At 43.1% G+C, this 23270-nt stretch overlaps 1 protein-coding gene across 3 annotated transcripts in view; it reads right to left on the reverse strand.

Annotated features, from left to right (window-relative positions):
- Positions 1-484: 484 nt before the first annotated feature.
- LOC143959282 (protein SSUH2 homolog) overlaps positions 485-23270 on the reverse strand; it is an 80263-nt gene continuing 57477 nt past the window's right edge. For all 3 annotated transcript variants that reach the window (XM_077467959.1, XM_077467958.1, XM_077467960.1), the window contains 2 exons: positions 4621-4731; positions 485-901 (listed from right to left, as the gene is read on the reverse strand). In XM_077467959.1, coding sequence (XP_077324085.1) covers positions 755-901; positions 4621-4731 — 258 coding nt within the window. In that variant the 3' untranslated portion in view covers positions 485-754. The remainder of the gene's footprint in view (positions 902-4620; positions 4732-23270) is intronic.

The raw sequence follows: 23270 nt of genomic DNA on the forward strand, positions 1-23270 counted from the left end.
ATAGTGTGAATGTGTCACCATACCTCCATAGTGTGAATGTGTCACCATACCCCATAGTGTGAATGTGTCATCATACCTCCATAGTGTGAATGTGTCACCATACCCCCATTGTGTGAATGTGTCACCATACTTCCATAGTGTGAATGTGTCACCATACCTCCATAGTGTGAATGTGTCACCATACCCCCATCGTGTGAATGTGTCACCATACCTCCATAGTGTGAATGTGTCACCATACCTCCATAGTGTGAATGTGTCACCATACCCCTATCGTGTGAATGTGTCACCATGCCTCCATAGTGTGAATGTGTCACCATACCCCCATAGTGTGAATGTGTCACCATACCCCCATCGTGTGAATGTGTCACCATACCTCCATAGTGTGAATGTGTCACCATACCTCCATAGTGTAAATGTGTCACCATACCCCCATCATGTGAATGTGTCATTATACCCCCATAGTGAATTTGTCACCATACCAAGATTGTGAATGGGCCCTCAGAGTTTATTATTGTTTGCGGTTATATTGCGATGTGAAGTGTCTTCATTACAATTTATCTTTATAGTGAAAGAATAAAAAAAAATGTCGCTCTGCAGAGTTGTGTCCACATGGGGCATAATCCCAACAATGCACTATAAGCTCCCCCCCTGAGGAGACCAGGAGTAATGATAGCAGAGAGTTCAATCATATTCCGAGGTATTGGCAGGTTTTACAGCAGTCTCCGAGAAGTATGCTAGAAGGTCAGTCAGTCCATCACATGACTGCGCAGCCACAGGACAGGCTGGGAGTGTGGTGCTTGGCATATACTCTGCGTTCCCGACCGTACACGTGGGATGACAGGCTCCTCCCTCTGTATTCATACTGCACATGTGTAACCGGGATCAGCTCCACCGTCTGCTCCTGTGAGAGCAAACAAATGAGATATCAATAAAACGGCATATTAGTTTCGGCATTACGTGTCAAGTGTATTTCTCCCATTGTTAATTGGATCCCCTATTGTTTCTGTCTGTCTTCTCATTTATGTGTTTATACGTGTAATAATGTGTATTGCAATTTGTATTCAGGGCTGTAGGTGCCGAATGGTCTGGTCTCCTAGGATGATCTAGGTGATCAGTAAATTAGCTCATGTTAATTATATCACTGTCGGCTATTGGTTCCTAGAGGGGGAGTAGCATATATTATCTGTCGGCTGTTCCTTAGTTATGGTATTTATATTCCTGCATACTGTTCCCTTTGCATATAATAATGTGATCAGGCTCATGTCATCTGGTGTAAGATATAAATTCTGTATAAGTTTTCAATACAGAGTTCCAGTTTTGCATCTGAGCGCGTCCCATTTAGTATCTTGGGTGCAATATGCCGCTATGTTACCCAGTTCCAGACTGGAGGAAGCTGTATACTAATGGAAGCACAGCACCCAAGCTGGGTGCTGGGCTGTCACATCCCTTTTCCAACACACAACTCTGTGACAAAGTATTCTTAAACTTTACATGTTGATGCCTTTATACCCCTCTGTACAAAAGTAGGGCCCCTGTCATTGTTCCTGGCATTGTTTCTGGCCGGCATTGTGGACAGTTGGGGCCCCTGGCATCGTTCCTGGACAGCATTGTGCACAATAGGGGCCTTGTCATCATCCCTGGATGGCATTGTGCACAGTAGGGGCCCCTGGTAACGTTCCTGGACAGCATTGTGCACAGTCCAGGCTCATGGTATTGTGCACAAAAGGGGCCCCTGGCATTGTTCCTGGATGGCATTGTGCACAGTAGGGGCCCCTGGCATTGTTTTTGGATGGCACTGTGCACAGAAGGGGCCCTTGGCATTGTTCCTGGATGGCACTGTGCACAAAAGGGGCCCTTGGCATTGTTCCTGGATGGCATTGTGCACAGAAGGGGCCCTTGGCATTGTTCCTGGATGGCACTGTGCACAAAAGGGGCCCTTGGCATTGTTCCTGGATGGCATTGTGGACAGTAGGGGCCCCTGGCATCGTCCTGGACAGCATTGTGCACAATAGGGGCCCTGTCATCATCCCTGGATGGCATTGTGCACAGTAGGGGCCCCTGGCAACGTTCCTGGACAGCATTGTGCACAGAAGGGGCCCTTGGCATTGTTCCTGGATGGCACTGTGCACAAAAGGGGCCCTTGGCATTGTTCCTGGATGGCATTGTGCACAGAAGGGGCCCTTGGCATTGTTCCTGGATGGCACTGTGCACAAAAGGGGCCCTTGGAATTGTTCCTGGATGGCATTGTGCACAGAAGGGGCCCTTGGCATTGTTCCTGGATGGCATTGTGCACAGTAGGGGCCCCTGGCATCATTCCTGGCTGGCATTGTGCACATAAGGAACCCTCGTGTCTTCCTGGTCAGTGTTATTCACAGTAGGGGCCACTATTGCTGTCTGGCCAGTAGATTGGTAGTGGGGGCTGCAATCTTGAGGTCTGGTTCTATGTCTGACTGATGCATGCGCAGTACTGTGCTTAGATTTCCAGCCATAGCAATGCACAAGGAATTACAGCTCATCCATGACACTTCTTCAGTTGCACGAGTGTCAGGAAGATCCCCCAACATTTATACCCACACAAGGAGCCCCAACCCCTTCATCTAATCACCATGGAAGGTGTCAAGGCACATGCGGATTGTCCAAAAACAGGATGAAGATGTGAAAGGAACTCCGACCCCTTCTGACCAACATCAACCAACACTTGCAGCTCTGATTCTTGTTAAAGGGGCAATAACTGTAAATCATCACTGACTGACTTGCTTTTCACTGTCTGGACTTTCCCAGACCGGAGAAAAGAATTCTGATTTTATAAATTGTGTTCTTTAACTCTGAGATATAAAATTTTAAATTTTTGTGAAGAATCACCAACAAGTGGGACACAATTGTGAAGTGGAACGAAATCTATTGGATATTTTGAACTTTTTTAGCAAATAAAAAACTGAAAAGTGGTGCGTGCAAAATTATTCGGCCCCTTTACTTTCAGTGCAGCAAACTCACTCCAGAAGTTCAGCAAGGATCTCTGAATGATCCAATGTTGTCCTAAATGACTGATGGTGATAAATAGAATCCACCTGTGTGTAATCAAGTCTCTGTATAAATGCACCTGCTCTGTGATAGTCTCAGGGTTCTGTTGAAAGCGCAGAGAGCATCATGAAGACCAAGGAACACACCAGGCAGGTCCGTAATACTGTTGTGGAGAAGTTTAAAGCCAGATTTGGATACAAAAAGATTTCCCAAGCTTTAAACATCCCAAGGAGCACTGTGCAAGCGATCATTTTGAAATGGAGTATCAGACCACTGCAAATCTACCAAGACTTGGCCGTCCCTCTAAACTTTCAGCTCAGACAAGGAGAAGACTGATCAGAGAGGCAGCCAAGAGGCCCATGATCACTCTGGATGAACTGCAGAGAACTACAGCTGAGGTGGGAGAGCCTGTCCATAGGACAACAATCAGTCGTACACTGCACAAATCTGGCCTTTATGGAAGAGTGGCAAGAAGAAAGCCATTTCTCAAAGATATCCATAAAAAGTCTCGTCTAAAGTTTGCCACAAGCCACCTGGGAGACACACCAAACAATGCAAAATGATATGTTTGGCGTAAAAGCAACACAGCTCATCACCCTCAACACACCATCCCCACTGTCACACATGGTGGTGGCAGCATCATGGTTTGGGCCTGCTTTTCTTCAGCAGGGACAGGGAAGATGGTTAAAATTGAGGAGAAGATGGATGCAGCCAAATACAGGACCATTCTGGATGAAAACCTGTTGGAGTCTGCAAAAGACCTGAAACTGGGACGGAGATTTATCTTCCAACAAGACAATGATCCCAAACATACAGCAAAATCTACAAAGGAATGGTTCACAAATAAACGTATCCAGGTGTTAGAATGGCCAAGTCAAAGTCCAGACCTGAATCCAATCGAGAATCTGTGGAAAGAGCTGAAAACTGCTGTTCACAAACGCTCTCCATCCAACCTCACTGAGCTCCAGCTGTTTTGCAAGGAAGAATGGGCAAGAATTTCAGTCTCTCGATGTGCAAAACTGATAGAGACACCCCAAGCCACTTGCCGCTGTAATCGCAGCAAAAGGTGGCTCTACAAAGTATTAACGCAAGGGGGCCGAATCATTTTGCACGCCCCACTTTTCATTTTTTTATTAGTTAAAAAAGTTTCAAAAATCCAATAGATTTCGTTCCACTTCACAATTGTGTCCCACTTGATGGTGATTCTTCACAAAAAATAAACATTTTATATCTTTATGTTTGAAGCCTGAAATGTGGCAAAAGGTTGAAAAGTTCAAGGGGGCCGAATATTTTCGCAAGGCACTGTAGATGTGTTGATAAGTATAAATTTACTTGTTCCTCATGTGATTGGATATACAGGTTACCCAGCCCTGTGTCTCTATGTTCTTTAATGAAGTTTTATGCTTTTATCCACCTTGATGTCTCAATAAGTGAATGGGTGGGCTGAGGAGTCTTGGATCATGCTGTTACCGGCAAAGGGAAGCTTATAGGGCGGACATACTCCTCTACAGTATGGGGGTCCATCACACTGACTATAATGAAGAAAAAACACCTGTACAACACTATACATTGAGTTTCTGAATAATCTGTTTGCTTTACCTGCCTGAGGATGTGATTGGACGGGCCACACATCTCGCTGTGTTCCCGGATCAGCTTCTGAGATGCCATCAGAACTTCTGAGGACTCTGGAAATCCATGGAAGGGGCTCACCTAAGAAAACATTCAATCAGAGCAGAGGATTAGTAATGCAGGAGGGAGTGTCTGTGATGCTCATATCAACCAAACCTGAGCAGATCTGGCTGTAAACACACCTTCTAGATATTTTGCTTTTCAGGAAACTACAACACAATCTACCTGAAAGGAAACCCGAAGGCGGAGCCTCCTTAAGATGGGAACATGGGACCATAGCACAGTCCATGGCAGTACTGGCACTCAGCTGGGCCTTATGTAGTGTCAATGGGGCCCCCAGCTGAGATTAATGTTGTCCCCAGGCCTTGCACTCACCAAGGCTGGCTTCACACCTGTGCACTTTTATGTGCATTTAGCAATACATAACAAATTATTGTTTCCAAATGAGGCTGCTCATTGATGGAGGTGGGGAGGGAAGGCTCATTGATGGAAGTGGGGAGGGAAGGCTCATTGATGGAGGTGGGGAGGGAAGGCTCATTGATGGAGGTGGGGAGGGAAGGCTCATTGATGGAGGTGGGGAGGGAAGGCTCATTAATGGAGGTGGGAAGGGAAGGCTCATGGAGGTGGGAAGGGAAGGCTCATGGAGGTTGGGGGAGGGAAGGCTCTTCGGTGGTGGTGGTGGGGAGAGAAGGCTCATTGATGGAGGTGGGGAGGGAAGGCTCATTGGTGGAGGTGGGGAGGGAAGGCTCATTGATGGAGGTGGGGAGGGAAGGCTCATTGATGGAGGTGGGGAGGGAAGGCTCATTAATGGAGGTGGGAAGGGAAGGCTCATGGAGGTGGGAAGGGAAGGCTCATGGAGGTTGGGGGAGGGAAGGCTCTTCGGTGGTGGTGGGGAGAGAAGGCTCATTGATGGAGGTGGGGAGGGAAGGCTCATTGGTGGAGGTGGGGAGGGAAGGCTCATTGATGGAGGTGGGGAGGGAAGGCTCATTGATGGAGGTGGGGAGGGAAGGCTCATTAATGGAGGTGGGGAGGGAAGGCTCATGGAGGTGGGGGGAGGGAAGGCTCTTCAGTGGTGGTGGGGAGAGAAGGCTCATTGATGGAGGTGGGGAGGGAAGGCTCATTGGTGGAGGTGGGCGGGATGGCTCATTGATGGAGGTGGGGTGGGGAGGCTCATTGATGGAGGTGGGGGGGGGGAAGGTTTAATAATGTAGGTGGGGAGGGGAAGGCTCACTGATGGAGGTGAGGGGAAGGAAGGCTCATTGATGGAGGTGGGGGAGGGAAGACTCATTGATGGAGGTGGGGAGGGGAAGTCTCACTGATGGAGGTGGGGGGAATGCTCATTGATGGAGGTGGGGAGGGAAGGCTCATTGATGGAGGTGGGGAGCGAAGGCTCATTGATGGAAACAGTGGGAGGCTCATTGATGGAGGTGAGGGGAAGGAAGGCTCACTGATGGAGGTGAGGGGAAGGAAGGCTCATTGATGGAGGTGGGGGAGGGAAGACTCATTGATGGAGGTGGGGGAGGGAAGACTCATTGATGGAAGTAGGGAATGGAAGACTCATTGATGGAGGTTGGGAGGGGAAGGCTCACTGATGGAGGTGGGGAGGGAAGGCTCATTAATGGAGGCAGGGAGTGAAGGCTCATTGATGGAGGTGGTGGGAGGCTCATTGATGGAGGTAGGGGGAGGGAAGGCTCGTTGATGGAGGTGGGGAGGGAAGTCTTATTGATGGGGTTGGGGAGGGAAGGCTCATTTATGGAGGTGGGGAGGGAACATTCATTGACGGAGGTGGAAAGAAAGTCTCATTAATGGAGGTGGGGGAGGCTTATTGATGGGGATGGGGGGAAGGCTCATTGATGAGGGTGGTAGGGGGAAGGCTCATTAATGGATTTGAGGAGGGGAGGCTCATTGGTGGAGGTGGTGGGGAGGTTTATTGATGGAGGTGGGGAGGGGAAGGCTCACTGATGGAGGTGGGGAGGGAAGGCTCATTGATGGAGGTGGGGAGGGAAGGCTCATTGATGGAGGCGGGGAGGGAAGGCTCATTAATGGAGGCGGGGAGGGAAGACTCATTGATGGAGGTGGTGGGAGGCTCATTGATGGAGGTGGGGGGAGGGAAGGCTCATTGATGGAGGTGGGGAAGGAAGTCTTATTGATGGGGTTGGGGAGGGAAGGCTCATTGATGGAGGTGGGGAGGGAACATTCATTGATGGAAGTGGAAAGGAAGTCTCATTAATGGAGGTGGGGGAGGCTTATTGATGGGGGTGGGGGGATGGCTCATTGATGAGGGTGGTAGGGGGAAGGCTCATTAATGGATTTGGGGAGGGGAGGCTCATTGGTGGAGGTGGCGGGGAGGTTTATTGATGGAGGTGGGGAGGTGAAGGCTCACTGATGGAGGTAGGGGGAGGGAAGGCAAGTCTCATTGGTGTAGGTGAGGGGGAAGGTTTATTGATGGAGGTGGGGAGGGAATGCTCATTGATGGAGGTGGGGAGGGAACACTCACTGATGGAGTTGGGGGTTGATGGGGGTGGGGAGGAGGCTCATTGATGGGGTTGGGGAAGTTCATTGATGGAGGTAGGGAGGGGAAGGCTCACTGATGGAGGTGGGGGAGATTAAGGCGCTTTGATGGAGGTGGGGGAAGGCTCATTTATGGAGGTTGGGGAAGGCTCATTGATGGAGGTAGGGAGGGAAGGCTCATTGATGGAGGTGGGGAGGGAAGGCTCATTGGTGGAGGTGGGGGGAGGCTCCTTGATGGGGGTGGGGAGGCTTGTTGATGGAGGTGGGGAGAGAAGATTCATTGATAAAGGTGGGGGGAAGGCTCATTAATAGAGGTGGGGATGAAATGCCGACATGTGAATCCTGATTCTGATAGAAAGGTGTCAGAAAACACAGAGCTTTGCAAGTTGTTGTGTATGGGGCGGTGTAGTTGCAGACCAGTCAGGTGCCCATGCTGACTCGTTTCCACAGCCAAAAGCAACTACAATGGACATATGAGCATCAGAACTGGAGCACGGAGCAATTAAGGAAGGTGGCCTGGTCTGATGAATTCAAAATTGGTTTGAGGAACACAAAAATGAGTCTGAGGTGTTGTCTTGGCCTACAAATTCTCCAGATCTCAATACAATCAAGGTTTGTGGGACATGCTGGAAAAACAGGTCTGATCCATGGAGGTTCCACCTCCCACTAACAGGCCTGGTTTTATGTATTACCTTGGGGAGATGCAGATTAGAATACTGCAATCACTGAGCAGCAAATTATATCACCTATGATGTATTTCAGTTATCTTGCAAACCTGGCCTGTTAGTGGTCCCTGAGGAGAGGGTTGATGACCACTGACTTAAAGGATCTGCTAGTGACAGCTTGATGCCAGATATCACAATGCACCGTCAGAGGGCTTGTGGAGTGCATGCCTAGACGGGACAGGAAAAGGGGACCTACCCAATATTAGGTGGGTGGTTAGTTATAAAATGATGGCTGATTAGTGTATGTGACCAATGCCTTGAACCATGGTTTATTGTCCCCCCATTTGATGATGTTTGCAGATTTCTGGAGTCAGTTGTATGACAATAATGATCTTTTTTAGCAGTCTTTAAGAGGAACGTTCTTCCCACTGACCACCAATGTAAGGAGCATTCTTACTGGTGGGGGGGTTGGGTCCCTGTAGACCTGAACATAATTTGAAGGTGTCAGAAACCATGAATCAGACCGAGACAGAAGTACAATGAAATCGCACTTGTTTATTAAATAAAAATAAAAAGGTAAATAGAAAAAGCGTAGTCAAAGCATAGCCAGAGTCTAGTAACCGTATCGAGTAGTCAGCCAGGCCAAAGTTCAATAACCAGATCGGGTAGTCAGCCAGGCCAGAAGTCAGGGATCCAAGTAGAGCAACAGCAAGCAGGATAAGAAGCCAGAAGGGATGTCAGCAAGCCAGTCTTTAAACAGAACCGCAGGAGATGGTTTCTTGTGATGTGACCAAGGCGAAGGCAAATATGAAGTGAGCTTTACAGCTTTAAAGTGGAGTTGCCCCCCAAAAAATAAAACCACTTAAAAATCTTAAAAAAAATCAAAAAAAAATAATTGGCAAAAAAAAAATTTTTTACTCACCTCTAAATACCGGTTGCTAGGGGGTCCCTCGTAGTCTGCCTTCTTCATTGCCCGGGCTGGTGACATCACTTCCCCTCGCGCCGCACATTCACCTGGGACCTGTCACGTGTCCCAGGTGACTGTACGGCGTATCACGGCGCCCTGCGCCGCTCGCGCATGCGCAGTGGGTGCCCGGCTGTGAAGCCACAGCCGGGTGCCCACAGTATGCATGACGGCGCCGCGAGCGGAGCGGGGAGCGAGGGGGGGGCTTCGTTCCCCCGCATCGCTGGAACCCGGGACAGGTAAGTGTCCGATTATTAAAAGCCAGCAGCTGCAGTATTTGTAGCTGCTGACTTTTAATTTTTTTTTTTTAGGGGGTACCCCACTTTAAGTAGGCAGGTCAGACGAGCATCATCAGGAACAGCTGGGTGACTGTGGAGAGAGATGAGAGCTGGCAATTAGCCGGAAGCTGAGCAGCCAGCCCAAAAAAGGAAGGGCTAAGCCAGCCCTGACAGAAGGGTTCTTTTGGGGTGAAGGGTTAAAAAGGCTTATCTAGATTTACCATAGAGAGGTGAGATAATCCCCCCACTATTCCATTCAGAATGTGGGATGTCGGGGCACACTGACAGGCCGAGGTGCCGGTTTCTCTCCACCATCATGGTACGGCATGGCCTCCTATCACAAGTGGGGGTGTTTTTGCTCGTAGAAGCAATCAATGTGCTTGTAGGCTCATCTAATGATGGGATGTCCGGGGGATTGGAGAATTATTGACAATTTCCTTCAAGGATCTCTTGTTTAATGGCACCAATACATCATTTATTACCGCGCACGGCATTCCCGGTGTCAGCTCGGAGTTTACAGAGCGGAACACGGGGATCTCTGAGTTATGGCTGCTCTCCAGGAAAGTCCCAGCTGTTCCCCGAATATCAGGACTGGCCGAACGTATCACAACACTGGGCTTTGTGTGACAAATACCCTCAACAATTTTCTATGAATGATACAAAATGTGGGTTCAGCTGTCTGGCTGGAGTTATCTTCTGATGATGAATTAAAATCTATGAGTGTGCGTAGGTGCACACAGAAAAACGTGATGTAAATGTGCCATTCACTCTGAATGCAGCCCCATCTCACATATAGAAACAACATGAAGGTAAACGATCGATGTGATATGGGGAGTAAAAACAGTTTGGATGCATTTTCCTCATGTCATTAAATGCGCTCATAGATGTGACTCGGCCTGAATGTCCCTCAGGAGATGTACGGAGGAGATGTGTCAGATAATCGCAAAGTATAGAAATCTGTCACATAGATGTCCAAAATATGGAGGACTGAACAAGGAGCGCGGGATCCACCGCGCCAAGATCCTGATCCAATATGTGCATATGTAGGACAACCTTCTTCCTATAGGCAATCTATTGTTATCCACACTGCGTAGGGATGTGCAGAGTCATTTCACCAAAATTTGTCTCAGGTTCTCCTTATTTGGACTTCAAAAGACCGAAAAAAACTTGTAATCACCACGATAAACTAATTCAATACTAATTCCCCGTAACACACCGTCAGACATTCCGACAACAAAATACGGCGGATTTTTTACGACGGATTTTGTCCTAAACTGGTGTTGCATACACACGGTCAGACAAAGTTGTGGGAAAATCCGATTGTTCAGAATGTGATGACGTTCTTTCGTTACGATGGTAGAAAACACAGCTGCCCAGCATCATACAATTCTGCACAGAATGTCCCATAAAATAGATGCTCACACACTACAGCTTAGAGACATACAAAGACACACAGAAGATTTGGATAACAGAGGAAGAAGACATAATCTGCGTGTCAGAGGTTTACCAGAGGCTGTGGATTCTGATCATTTACTGTCTGCCATTACTACTATATTCAGTGACCTGCTAGACAGACCAGTGCACACAAACATAGCAATGGAAAGAATTCACAGGGCCCTCAAACCTAAAGGCAGGGAGAATGATCCCCCAAGGGATGTGGTGATCTGTTTGGTTGATTATAAACTTAAAGAGGAAGTAAACCCTGATGAGTTTACTTCCTCTTTTTTTCCCTGCAAAGGTAAAGCATAATGGACTACTATGCATCGCATAGTAGCTCATTATGTGTCACTTACCTGACACAGGAGCCAGCGAAGTCGCGCTCTCCCCTGTAGTCCGCCGCATCCATCTTGCTGGTGGCGTCTCGCAGCTCCGCCGCTGTCATTCGGCGAAGCCGCGATGACGTCACTCCCGCGCATGCGCACGGGAGTCGACAAATGCGGCAGCTCCATTTTTGGAACTGCCGCGTTCAGTTCGCCTGCGCGCCGCTGTCTACGGCACATGCGCCGTAGACAGCGGTGCCCGTTTTCAGGCAAATATCTCCTAAACCATATAGGTTTAGGAGATATTGCTTGGACCTACAGGTAAGCCTTAATCTAGGCTTACCTGTAGGTTAAAGTGGTTTGTAAGGGTTTACAACCACTTTAAAGAAGACATTCTTCACAAAGCGAGAAACAGGATTCACATTATGTTTGAGGCAGCGGAGATTCATATATACCAAGACCTTTCTGGCATTACTCTGAAGAACCGAAGAGACCTAAAACCCCTATTAGACACACTACGTGCCAAAAATATTCTGTACAGGTGGAAATTCCCCTTTGGGCTCTCAGCTACATTTCAAGGTCGCACGGCTCTGGTGAGAGTGCCCGAGGACCTACCATCCTTTTGCAACACCATGGGCATTCCTCTAGCAGAAGTCCCAAATTGGTACGCTGAATTCCGACAATCTGCGACTAAAAAAGAACAACAACACGAAGAGCCTATGGAGGCACAGGAGACCCGACACCGTCATCGCAGATCTCCATCAGACGACAGGTCTTCAATGTCCACAAGAAGACAACACAACGGTACAAGCTCACCTAAATCACCGCGACCTAGAAGGGCCAGAAGGGACCACGGGTCACAGCGCAACCGTGTTTACCAACGCTAACAATCAAGCCTGGAGAGTATACTGGTTTAATCCATGGTTGTTTATAATCTCCTCATTCAATGGGTTTATTGCATAGTACAAGATGCCTTTTCTAGCCTCTTTACACCGACTTTACTCATCTGCTTTGGTTAAACTGATTAGAGACTGTCAACATCATATAAATTATGGGGTTAAGTTACTGTTATAGATTGGATATGATAAATTCTCTTACACAATTCAAATCTCATGTTCCCACTAGAAGAGTACATAGGAAAGTACTACTGCACAGTTTTTAAACATCCTCATCCTCATTTATAGTGCTTTGATATTAGTTACTGCTCAGTCTGTTTCGTTCAATTTCCAGCAGTTAATTAGTCCTATATAAGGTTTTCCAATGCAGAACTCCCCTCCCCCCTTATCACACCCGTAGGACTACGGTTATTAGGATTTGTTTTTGGTTATCCTGCTCTGAGGAGACCAATGAACTAGTATCATCCTCTGTATGATACCTAGAAACAGTCAAGCTAGGCTATGTTTAAATGAGATGTAAGGCATAAAGGTGGTCCAACAAGGCCCAAGGAAAATCGGAAGCATTATTAATTTTCTTTTTTTTTTTTTGCATTTTTTTTTTGTATTTTTTAAGCCATCATAGGTAAAATTGTCCTTTAATTTTAATTTCAATATTAGTGTTATAGTATACCTCTTTAGTGGAATCATCATAATGGTTATGTCTCGTTCTTATGGATGAAATACTAGAAAACTTTATTGAATTACATTACGGTCAAGACATTAAGTGAGACTCGCATTTTTAAATTGTTAGTTTTGCATTATTACTTGTGCTGTTGTCCTAGTTAGTGCTTAGGTATGGCTATTTTACTTCCAGCACTTGATAAATCCATCCCAGGATTCTACCTTAAACTATCCCCACCTATCCTCATGCCCACTGGAATGTGGCTGTGAGAGATTGTTATATTTCTTCCACCGTTGTGGATATACTAAGGAACGTGAATGGGTTTATACATAGGTATAGTACCAATACAATTAGACACTACACAAGTAGTTGGGAGATACTAGTTTGGTTCAAGAAAGCCCAAAATACTCCGACTGCACTAGAATTATTTTATTACATTATTTTTATTTTACTTTTTATTTTATTTTGTAATTTTATTTTTTTATTTATTTATTTTATTTATTTATTTTTCTTTTTTTTTCCTGTTCCTGGGGTTTCTAGTTCTTTCCAAAGAAGTATAAGTTTATATAGGCGTGATACTGCTATGCTTTATAAATTTACAATTTATTTTTTTATTTTTTATTTTATTTTTTTATGTGAGAACATCTCAGTATTTTTATTTGCAGATTCCACAAAACAAGTCTCTACTCGCATACACCATGTCCTGATTTGCGTCACTCATGTAGTTGCTTGGGTTTATTATCATAATTAGATATTTCGTACTTCCACACCCATGCCAAATACATGACCGGTATCAACACAAATTTTCCTTAGTTTCTCATATTTACACCTTTATAGGCATTTGGCATTGATAACAGCGGATTACCATGTCACTCATTCTCCTGTTCTCCGTGAGGTTTTATCCAACCCCCACACAGTAGCTTGGACCAGAGTTGGCCTGTGTTATGTAGGCTTTCTCTGGCCTTGCTCTGTACTTCTCCGATTTTACACAGGTCTTGGGTAGATCCCATAACCTGCTCGGTTATTGCTTCAGACCTTTCCCCACATTACACCATCTTAGCCTTATCACATAACCTGGTCTATTCCCCTTCCCCCTTCCCCCTTTCCCCTATTGCCAAAGTTAATCCAAAAAGAAAGCTACTAATCAAAACATACAATGTCTCTTGCAGGAAGACACGGCCCTCCTCCCCAGGTCAAGCTATATTCTTTAAACATAAGGGGTCTTAACACTCCAGAAAAAAGATCTCAGTTGTTTATGTTACTAAGAAAATCTAAAGCGGACATTGTATACCTCCAAGAAACACATTTTAGATCAGATAATATCCCCAAACTTTTCAATCCAGATTATCCAACAGTATTTCATGCCACTAATCCAGACTCCAAATCAAAGGGAGTATCTATTCTGATATCTAAAAAATGCCCATTGCAGATCCAAGATACTTTGATTGATACTAATGCAAGATATATTTTTCTAAAAGGCAAATTGCATAACAAACTCGTTACTTTGGCCAATTTGTACGCCCCTAACAAACAACACGTTCCTTATTTCCGCGATGCCTTACAAAACCTTAGTACATTTTGCGCAGGCATGCTCATTGTCGGGGGTGATTTCAATTTGGCCTTGAACCCCTCACTTGATACGTCCTCAGGTGCCTCCTCTATCACACACAGGGCTCTTCGGGCAATAAAAACACAGCTATCTAACCTGGAGTTACACGATACTTGGCGCACATTGAACCCAAACTGTAAAGATTTCACTTTCTATTCCCCTCCGCATCGTAGATACACAAGAATAGACTACTTCTTCTTATCACAACCGGATTTGGATCTACTTCATCAAGCTACAATTGACCCAATGGTAATTTCAGATCATCACCCTATTTCTCTCACAATCACATTTTTTACATCCAACACTAGACAATCAATCTGGCAAATGAATAGCTCTATTTTAACCGATCCAGTAAATGTAAAGCGTATAAATGATCGCTTGTTGCAGTATTTTCAGGAGAATGATTCCTCCGAAATTACCCCGGTTACCCTTTGGGCGGCACATAAGTGTGTCATACGGGGAGAACTAATTTCTATAAACGCTCAATGTCAAAAAGCTAGGCAAGCTCTGATATCCAAATTATCGGATAAAATTAATTCCCTGGAAAGACAGCATAAACAATCATTGGCTGATCAAACTTTTCAAGAGTTATTAAAAACTAGGGAAGAACTTCTAGAAGAACTAGGGAAATCCATACGTCGCAAATATGCCCTATCACAAAAAACCTTCTATGAGTTTGGGAATAAATCCAGCAAATTTTTAGCTAAAGCCCTGCAATCTAAAAAAGCAAATGCTACCATTCATTACATAACGGACCCCAAAGGGAATAAAATAGAATCATCCAGTGGAATTGCAAATCAATTTAAACAATTTTTTTCTAAACTTTACAACATACAATCCCATTCGCAGACAGGCTCAAACAAGGACATGATAAGATTAATACAAGATTTCCTTACACAATATGGTCCACACCCTATCACTGAAGAGGAGGCAGATGATTTAGATAAACCTCTTACCAGGGAAGAAACGCTGGAAGCCCTCAAAATTATGAAGCCAAACAAAAGCCCTGGCCCAGATGGCCTTCCAGTTAGTTACTATAAAACATTCACTGAAGTTCTCATACCAAGGTTCTTAGAGACCTTTAATTCCCTAGATACCCTCTCAGATAAAAATAAAGATCTTTTAGAAGCCCATATAGTTATGATACCAAAATCAAATAAAGATTCATCTATAGTTTCTAACTAAAGGCCCATTTCTTTAACCACTACAATACAGGGCACTTTCGCCCCCTTCCTTCCCAGCCCAATTTTCAGCTTTCATCGCTCTAGCGCTTTCAGTGACAATTGCGCGGTCATGCTACACTGTACCCAAATTAAATTTTTATCATTTTGTTCGCACAAATAGAGCTTTATTTTGGTGGGATTTATTCACGACTCCGTTTTTTATTTTTTGCGATATAAGCGCAAAAAAGCGGAAATTTGGAAAAAAAACAATATTTTCTTTTTTCTATTTTAAAAGAAATCCAATAAAATCAAATTTTGTCATAAATTTAAGCCAAAATGTATTCTGCTACATGTTTTTGGTAAAAAAAATTCCGTTAAGTGTATAATAATTGGTTTGTGTGATCACGGACATATGTACGCAAATGATCATGTACATATGTGTGCAGGTGATCACGTACATATGTGTGCAGATAATCATTGGGACAAGTGATTTTAGTGGGACATATGTGGGGGACATGTTTTTATTATTAGGGACATGTGTTTTTATTTTTTGGGGACATGTATGTTTTGGGGACATGTGTGTTATGGGGACATATGTGGGGACTGTGTTTACACTGTGTGGTGTGTTGTGTGTTTACACTAGACTGAAGATCAGTGAGTAAAAAGTTGTAAAAAACAGCTCATACTCACTGATCATCAGCCGGCTGCAGCAATCTGCTCTCCTCTCCTCAGCGATGACTTCTGTGTGAGGAGAGGAGGAGCCGATTGCCTAGCAACCGGCTGTTTGTTTACATCACATGACGGCCGTGATTGGACACGGCCGTCATGTGATCAGGAGGGCCAATCACAGAGCCCTCCTGCCGATCTGAGATGCGCCGTGTCCCGGTGACACGGGCGCATCGGGATCGCGCCGCTGCGCGGGCACGCGCGCGCGCGATCCCGCTCCTCCTGATGGACGTTCCTGAACGTCCTATCAGGAGTAGACGGCTCCCACCCGGCCGTATATGTGCATTGGCCGGGTGGGAAGTGGTTAATAAATGTTGATGTGAAACTTTATGCAAAAATTTTAGCTAATCGTATACTTCCTCTACTGTCCTCTTTGATTTCTCTGGACCAAGTGGGATTTGTCCCAGGCAGAGAAGCTAGGAACAATACCTTGAAGGCACTCAATATTCATCATTGGCTGACATCTTCCAACACCCCTGCGTTTTTCCTTTCCCTCGATGCGGAGAAAGCGTTCGACAGAGTGGCCTGGGACTATATGACGGAAGTCTTACGCAAAATAGGTTTCAAGGAACGCATGATGAACTATATCTTAACCTTATATTCATCCCCAACAGCAAAAATCAGAGTTAATGGTCTTCTGTCGGATGCTTTCTCCGTGTCGAATGGAACTAGGCAGGGTTGTCCCTTATCCCCCCTTATATTTATACTAACCATGGAACCTATTCTAAGCAAAATTAGAGCCAACAAAGATATTAAAGGAGTTGAAATAGCAAATACTCATTACAAATTAGCGGCTTACGCAGATGATATTCTTCTTTTTCTTACTGATCCCATCATAACAATTCCGAACTTATTGAAGGATTTTGACCTTTTCAAAAAAATCTCCAACCTCCAAATAAATTTATCCAAATCGAAAGCACTCAACATTTCTCTGTCAGATTCCATTGTATCGCAATGTCAGTCCAATTTCCCGTTTGGCTGGGATGCATCAGCCATAACCTACCTAGGGATACAATTACCATCAAAACTACCTGATCTTTACAATAAGAATTTCGCCCCCATTTTAAAAACCATACAGAGTAACCTTCAAGACTGGAACAAAGGCAATTTTTCCTGGTTTGGTAGGGCAGCGATTATAAAAATGAATGCGCTCCCTAGACTCTTATATTTACTCCAAACAATTCCTATAAAACTACCGCCAGCTTTCTTCTCCACATACAAAAGATTATGTTTAAAATTTATCTGGGCAGAGAAACCATCACGGGTCAAATGGGGTAAGCTAGTGTCCCCAAAATTGAAGGGGGGAATAGGTCTTCCAGATATTCAAAAGTATTACTGGGCTTGTCATCTGACTAGAATATTAGATTGGCATTTACATCACAAGACAAAGGCCTGGATAGGTATCGAAGAAGCTGTCCTCCATTTACCAATGTCTTATTTACCATGGATCAATCCACAAAAATGAACACATGAGGTCAGATCACATCCTCTAATAGCTCCCACGTTACAAATCTTCCATTCAGTTCGCAAGAAGCTACACATTGCCTCAGTTCCGGGCCCACTAACCCCAATTGACCAGAATCCGGACTTCCCTCCTGGTATTTTGCCTAAATCCGATGCTGACATATCTGCAGTGGAACCCATGAGAGCCAAATCCTTCTATCACAATGGTCAGATATTATCTTTTCAAGAAATTTTAGCTCGTTTCCCTGGAATGAAGATTCCTTTCTTTAAATACCTTCAAATAAGACATTTTTTGCAAAGCTATAACTCCCAATCTCTGTGGTATAGAGACCATACGCCGTTTGAAAACTTATGCTCCAAAACAGACCCTCAAAGACACCTCATTTCATTTACCTATTCTTTAATGTTCCCAAATGCTTCTTTCTCAAATGACACCACATGTAAGAAATGGGTTAGAGAACTGTCCTTGGATTTAACACACGAGGACTGGCAAAACATATATACACACATACATTCAGTCTCCCTAAATGTTACCGCTCAAGAAAATGGATACAAATTATACTCTAGATGGTATAGAACGCCTGACCGAATTCACAAATTCCATTCTACTATCCCTCCCACATGTTGGAGATGTAATCTAGCGCACGGTTCTCTTCTCCACATATGGTGGGATTGTCCTTTAATCCAACCATATTGGAAGGAAGTCCATAAGCTCATCACTAAAATCACAACCTATACCCCAGACTACACGCCAGCTCAATACCTCCTGCATCATACATCTATTCCGCAATCCACTTATAAAAGATCCCTCACATTACATCTTATAAATGCAGCAAAGCTTTGCGTCCCCGTTCTTCCTCTCCCCCCGCTATTTCTGAATGGCTCCGCAGAATAGAGAAAATAGCTGAAATAGAGGGCTTGATCTCTCAAGCGAAAGATACTCATACTAAATTTATTAAAACGTGGTCATTTTGGTCACCTTTTAAGTGCTCGACTACATATAACACCCTAATATCTGTCCCTGTTTAGCTTGACCTGGGGACCCCAACATAATATAATAGAATAAATTACATTTCACTGCTCTTATATAGCAGCTTGTACTCAATTCTGGATACTAATCCCTTATAAGGTAGACAACCATGTTGGTTGTAGCTCAGATTAAAGCCATACAGACCACTACCTTATATATAGTCTGATGTTAGGACTCAAATTATATTCGCGCACAGTTTGATCCCATTAGGGGTGCGTGAGATAATATGGAATTTACAGATTCATTGTTACTCTAGTTTGTTACACCTTTTTTTGGTTTCTTCTGAGATGTAGGTATGCGACTAATATGACTCCATATATACGCATGTGTTGTTTAAATCAATTTTATCCAGCTTGGAGTAATTTCATCTATATGATAGATATTTACAAGTGTGTTTTTTTTTTTTGTTTAATTTTGTTTTATTGATCTATGCATTTCTATCTTATGCCAAATATCAATTCATATTGTTGCTTTATTTTCAAATTCTGTATTTCATAATTACAATGATATTCAGATTTATGTTTTACTATGTGTATGTAACATGCAATCTTTGTTTTATCAATAAGAATCAATAAAAACATTGAAACACAACACTAACCCTAATCTAAACCCTAACCTAACACTAACCCTAATCTAAACCCTATACCTAACACTAACCCTAATCTAAACCCTATACCTAACACTAACCCTAATGTAAACCCTACACCGAACACTAACCCTAATGTAAACCCTATACCGAACACTAACCCTAATATAAAGCCTATACTGTACACTAACCCTAATATAAAGCCTATACTGTACACTAACCCTAATCTAAACCCTATACCTAACACTAACCCTAATGTAAACCCTATACCTAGCACTAACCCTATTCTAAACTCTATACCTAACACTAAGCCTACTGTAAACCCTATACCTAACACTAACCCTAATCTAAACCCTGTACCTAACACTAACCCTAATCTAAACCCTATACTGAACACTAACCCTAATCTAAACCCAATACCTAACACTAACCCTAATCTAAACCCTAACCTAACACTAACCCTAATCTAAACCCTATACCTAACACTAACCCTAATGTAAACCCTATACCTAACACTAACCCTAATGTAAACCCTACACCGAACACTAACCCTAATGTAAATCCTATACCTAACAGTAACCCTAATGTAAACCCTATACCTAACACCAACCCTAATGTAAACCCTATACCTAACACTAACCCTAATATAACCCCTATACTGTACACTAACCCTAATCTAAACCCTATACTGTACACTAAACCTAATCTAAACACTATACCTAACTTTAACCCTATACCTAACACTAAGCCTAATCTAAACCCTATACCTAACACTAACCCTAATCTAAACCCTATACCTAACACTAACCCTAATCTAAACCCTATACCTAACTCTAACCCTAATCTAAACCCTATACCTAACTTTAACCCTATACCTAACACTAACCCTAATATAAACCCTATACCTAACACTAACCCTAATCTAAACCCTATACCTAACACTAACCCTAATCTAAACCCTATACCTAACACTAACCCTAATCTAAACCTTATACCTAACTCTAACCCTAATCTAAACCCTATACCTAACTTTAACCCTATACCTAACACTAACCCTAATATAAACCCTATACCTAACACTAACCCTAATCTAAACCCTATACCTAACACTAACCCTAATCTAAACCCTATACCTAACACTAACCCTAATGTAAACCCTACACCGAACACTAACCCTAATGTAAACCCTATACCGAACACTAACCCTAATATAAAGCCTATACTGTACACTAACCCTAATATAAAGCCTATACTGTACACTAACCCTAATCTAAACCCTATACCTAACACTAACCCTAATGTAAACCCTATACCTAGCACTAACCCTATTCTAAACTCTATACCTAACACTAAGCCTACTGTAAACCCTATACCTAACACTAACCCTAATCTAAACCCTGTACCTAACACTAACCCTAATCTAAACCCTATACTGAACACTAACCCTAATCTAAACCCAATACCTAACACTAACCCTAATCTAAACCCTAACCTAACACTAACCCTAATCTAAACCCTATACCTAACACTAACCCTAATGTAAACCCTATACCTAACACTAACCCTAATGTAAACCCTACACCGAACACTAACCCTAATGTAAATCCTATACCTAACAGTAACCCTAATGTAAACCCTATACCTAACACCAACCCTAATGTAAACCCTATACCTAACACTAACCCTAATATAACCCCTATACTGTACACTAACCCTAATCTAAACCCTATACTGTACACTAAACCTAATCTAAACCCTATACCTAACTTTAACCCTATACCTAACACTAAGCCTAATCTAAACCCTATACCTAACACTAACCCTAATCTAAACCCTATACCTAACACTAACCCTAATCTAAACCCTATACCTAACTCTAACCCTAATCTAAACCCTATACCTAACTTTAACCCTATACCTAACACTAACCCTAATATAAACCCTATACCTAACACTAACCCTAATCTAAACCCTATACCTAACACTAACCCTAATCTAAACCTTATACCTAACTCTAACCCTAATCTAAACCCTATACCTAACTTTAACCCTATACCTAACACTAACCCTAATATAAACCCTATACCTAACACTAACCCTAATCTAAACCCTATACCTAACACTAACCCTAATCTAAACCCTATACCTAACACTAACCCTAATGTAAACCCTACACCGAACACTAACCCTAATGTAAACCCTATACCGAACACTAACCCTAATATAAAGCCTATACTGTACACTAACCCTAATATAAAGCCTATACTGTACACTAACCCTAATCTAAACCCTATACCTAACACTAACCCTAATGTAAACCCTATACCTAGCACTAACCCTATTCTAAACTCTATACCTAACACTAAGCCTACTGTAAACCCTATACCTAACACTAACCCTAATCTAAACCCTGTACCTAACACTAACCCTAATCTAAACCCTATACTGAACACTAACCCTAATCTAAACCCAATACCCAACACTAACCCTAATCTAAACCCTAACCTAACACTAACCCTAATCTAAACCCTATACCTAACACTAACCCTAATGTAAACCCTATACCTAACACTAACCCTAATGTAAACCCTACACCGAACACTAACCCTAATGTAAATCCTATACCTAACAGTAACCCTAATGTAAACCCTATACCTAACACCAACCCTAATGTAAACCCTATACCTAACACTAACCCTAATATAACCCCTATACTGTACACTAACCCTAATCTAAACCCTATACTGTACACTAAACCTAATCTAAACCCTATACCTAACTTTAACCCTATACCTAACACTAAGCCTAATCTAAACCCTATACCTAACACTAACCCTAATCTAAACCCTATACCTAACACTAACCCTAATCTAAACCCTATACCTAACTCTAACCCTAATCTAAACCCTATACCTAACTTTAACCCTATACCTAACACTAACCCTAATATAAACCCTATACCTAACACTAACCCTAATCTAAACCCTATACCTAACACTAACCCTAATCTAAACCTTATACCTAACTCTAACCCTAATCTAAACCCTATACCTAACTTTAACCCTATACCTAACACTAACCCTAATATAAACCCTATACCTAACACTAACCCTAATCTAAACCCTATACCTAACACTAACCCTAATCTAAACCCTATACCTAACACTAACCCTAATGTAAACCCTACACCGAACACTAACCCTAATGTAAACCCTATACCGAACACTAACCCTAATATAAAGCCTATACTGTACACTAACCCTAATATAAAGCCTATACTGTACACTAACCCTAATCTAAACCCTATACCTAACACTAACCCTAATGTAAACCCTATACCTAGCACTAACCCTATTCTAAACTCTATACCTAACACTAAGCCTACTGTAAACCCTATACCTAACACTAACCCTAATCTAAACCCTGTACCTAACACTAACCCTAATCTAAACCCTATACTGAACACTAACCCTAATCTAAACCCAATACCCAACACTAACCCTAATCTAAACCCTAACCTAACACTAACCCTAATCTAAACCCTATACCTAACACTAACCCTAATGTAAACCCTATACCTAACACTAACCCTAATGTAAACCCTACACCGAACACTAACCCTAATGTAAATCCTATACCTAACAGTAACCCTAATGTAAACCCTATACCTAACACCAACCCTAATGTAAACCCTATACCTAACACTAACCCTAATATAAACCCTATACTGTACACTAACCCTAATCTAAACCCTATACTGTACACTAAACCTAATCTAAACCCTACACCTAACACTAACCCTAATCTAAACCCTATACCTAACACTAACCCTAATCTAAACCCTATACCTAACTTTAACCCTATACCTAACACTAACCCTAATATAAACCCTATACCTAACACTAACCCTAATCTAAACCCTATACCTAACACTAACCCTAATCTAAACCTTATACCTAACTCTAACCCTAATCTAAACCCTATACCTAACTTTAACCCTATACCTAACACTAACCCTAATATAAACCCTATACCTAACACTAACCCTAATCTAAACCCTATACCTAACACTAACCCTAATCTAAACCCTATACCTAACACTAACCCTAATGTAAACCCTACACCGAACACTAACCCTAATGTAAACCCTATACCGAACACTAACCCTAATATAAAGCCTATGCTGTACACTAACCCTAATATAAAGCCTATACTGTACACTAACCCTAATCTAAACCCTATACCTAACACTAACCCTAATGTAAACCCTATACCTAGCACTAACCCTATTCTAAACTCTATACCTA

This window comes from Lithobates pipiens, unplaced genomic scaffold, assembly GCF_037356315.1.
Source record: "Lithobates pipiens isolate NorthernLeopardFrog02 unplaced genomic scaffold, aLitPip1_a1.2 Scaffold_69, whole genome shotgun sequence".
In the NCBI taxonomy this organism is placed as follows: domain Eukaryota; kingdom Metazoa; phylum Chordata; class Amphibia; order Anura; family Ranidae; genus Lithobates; species Lithobates pipiens.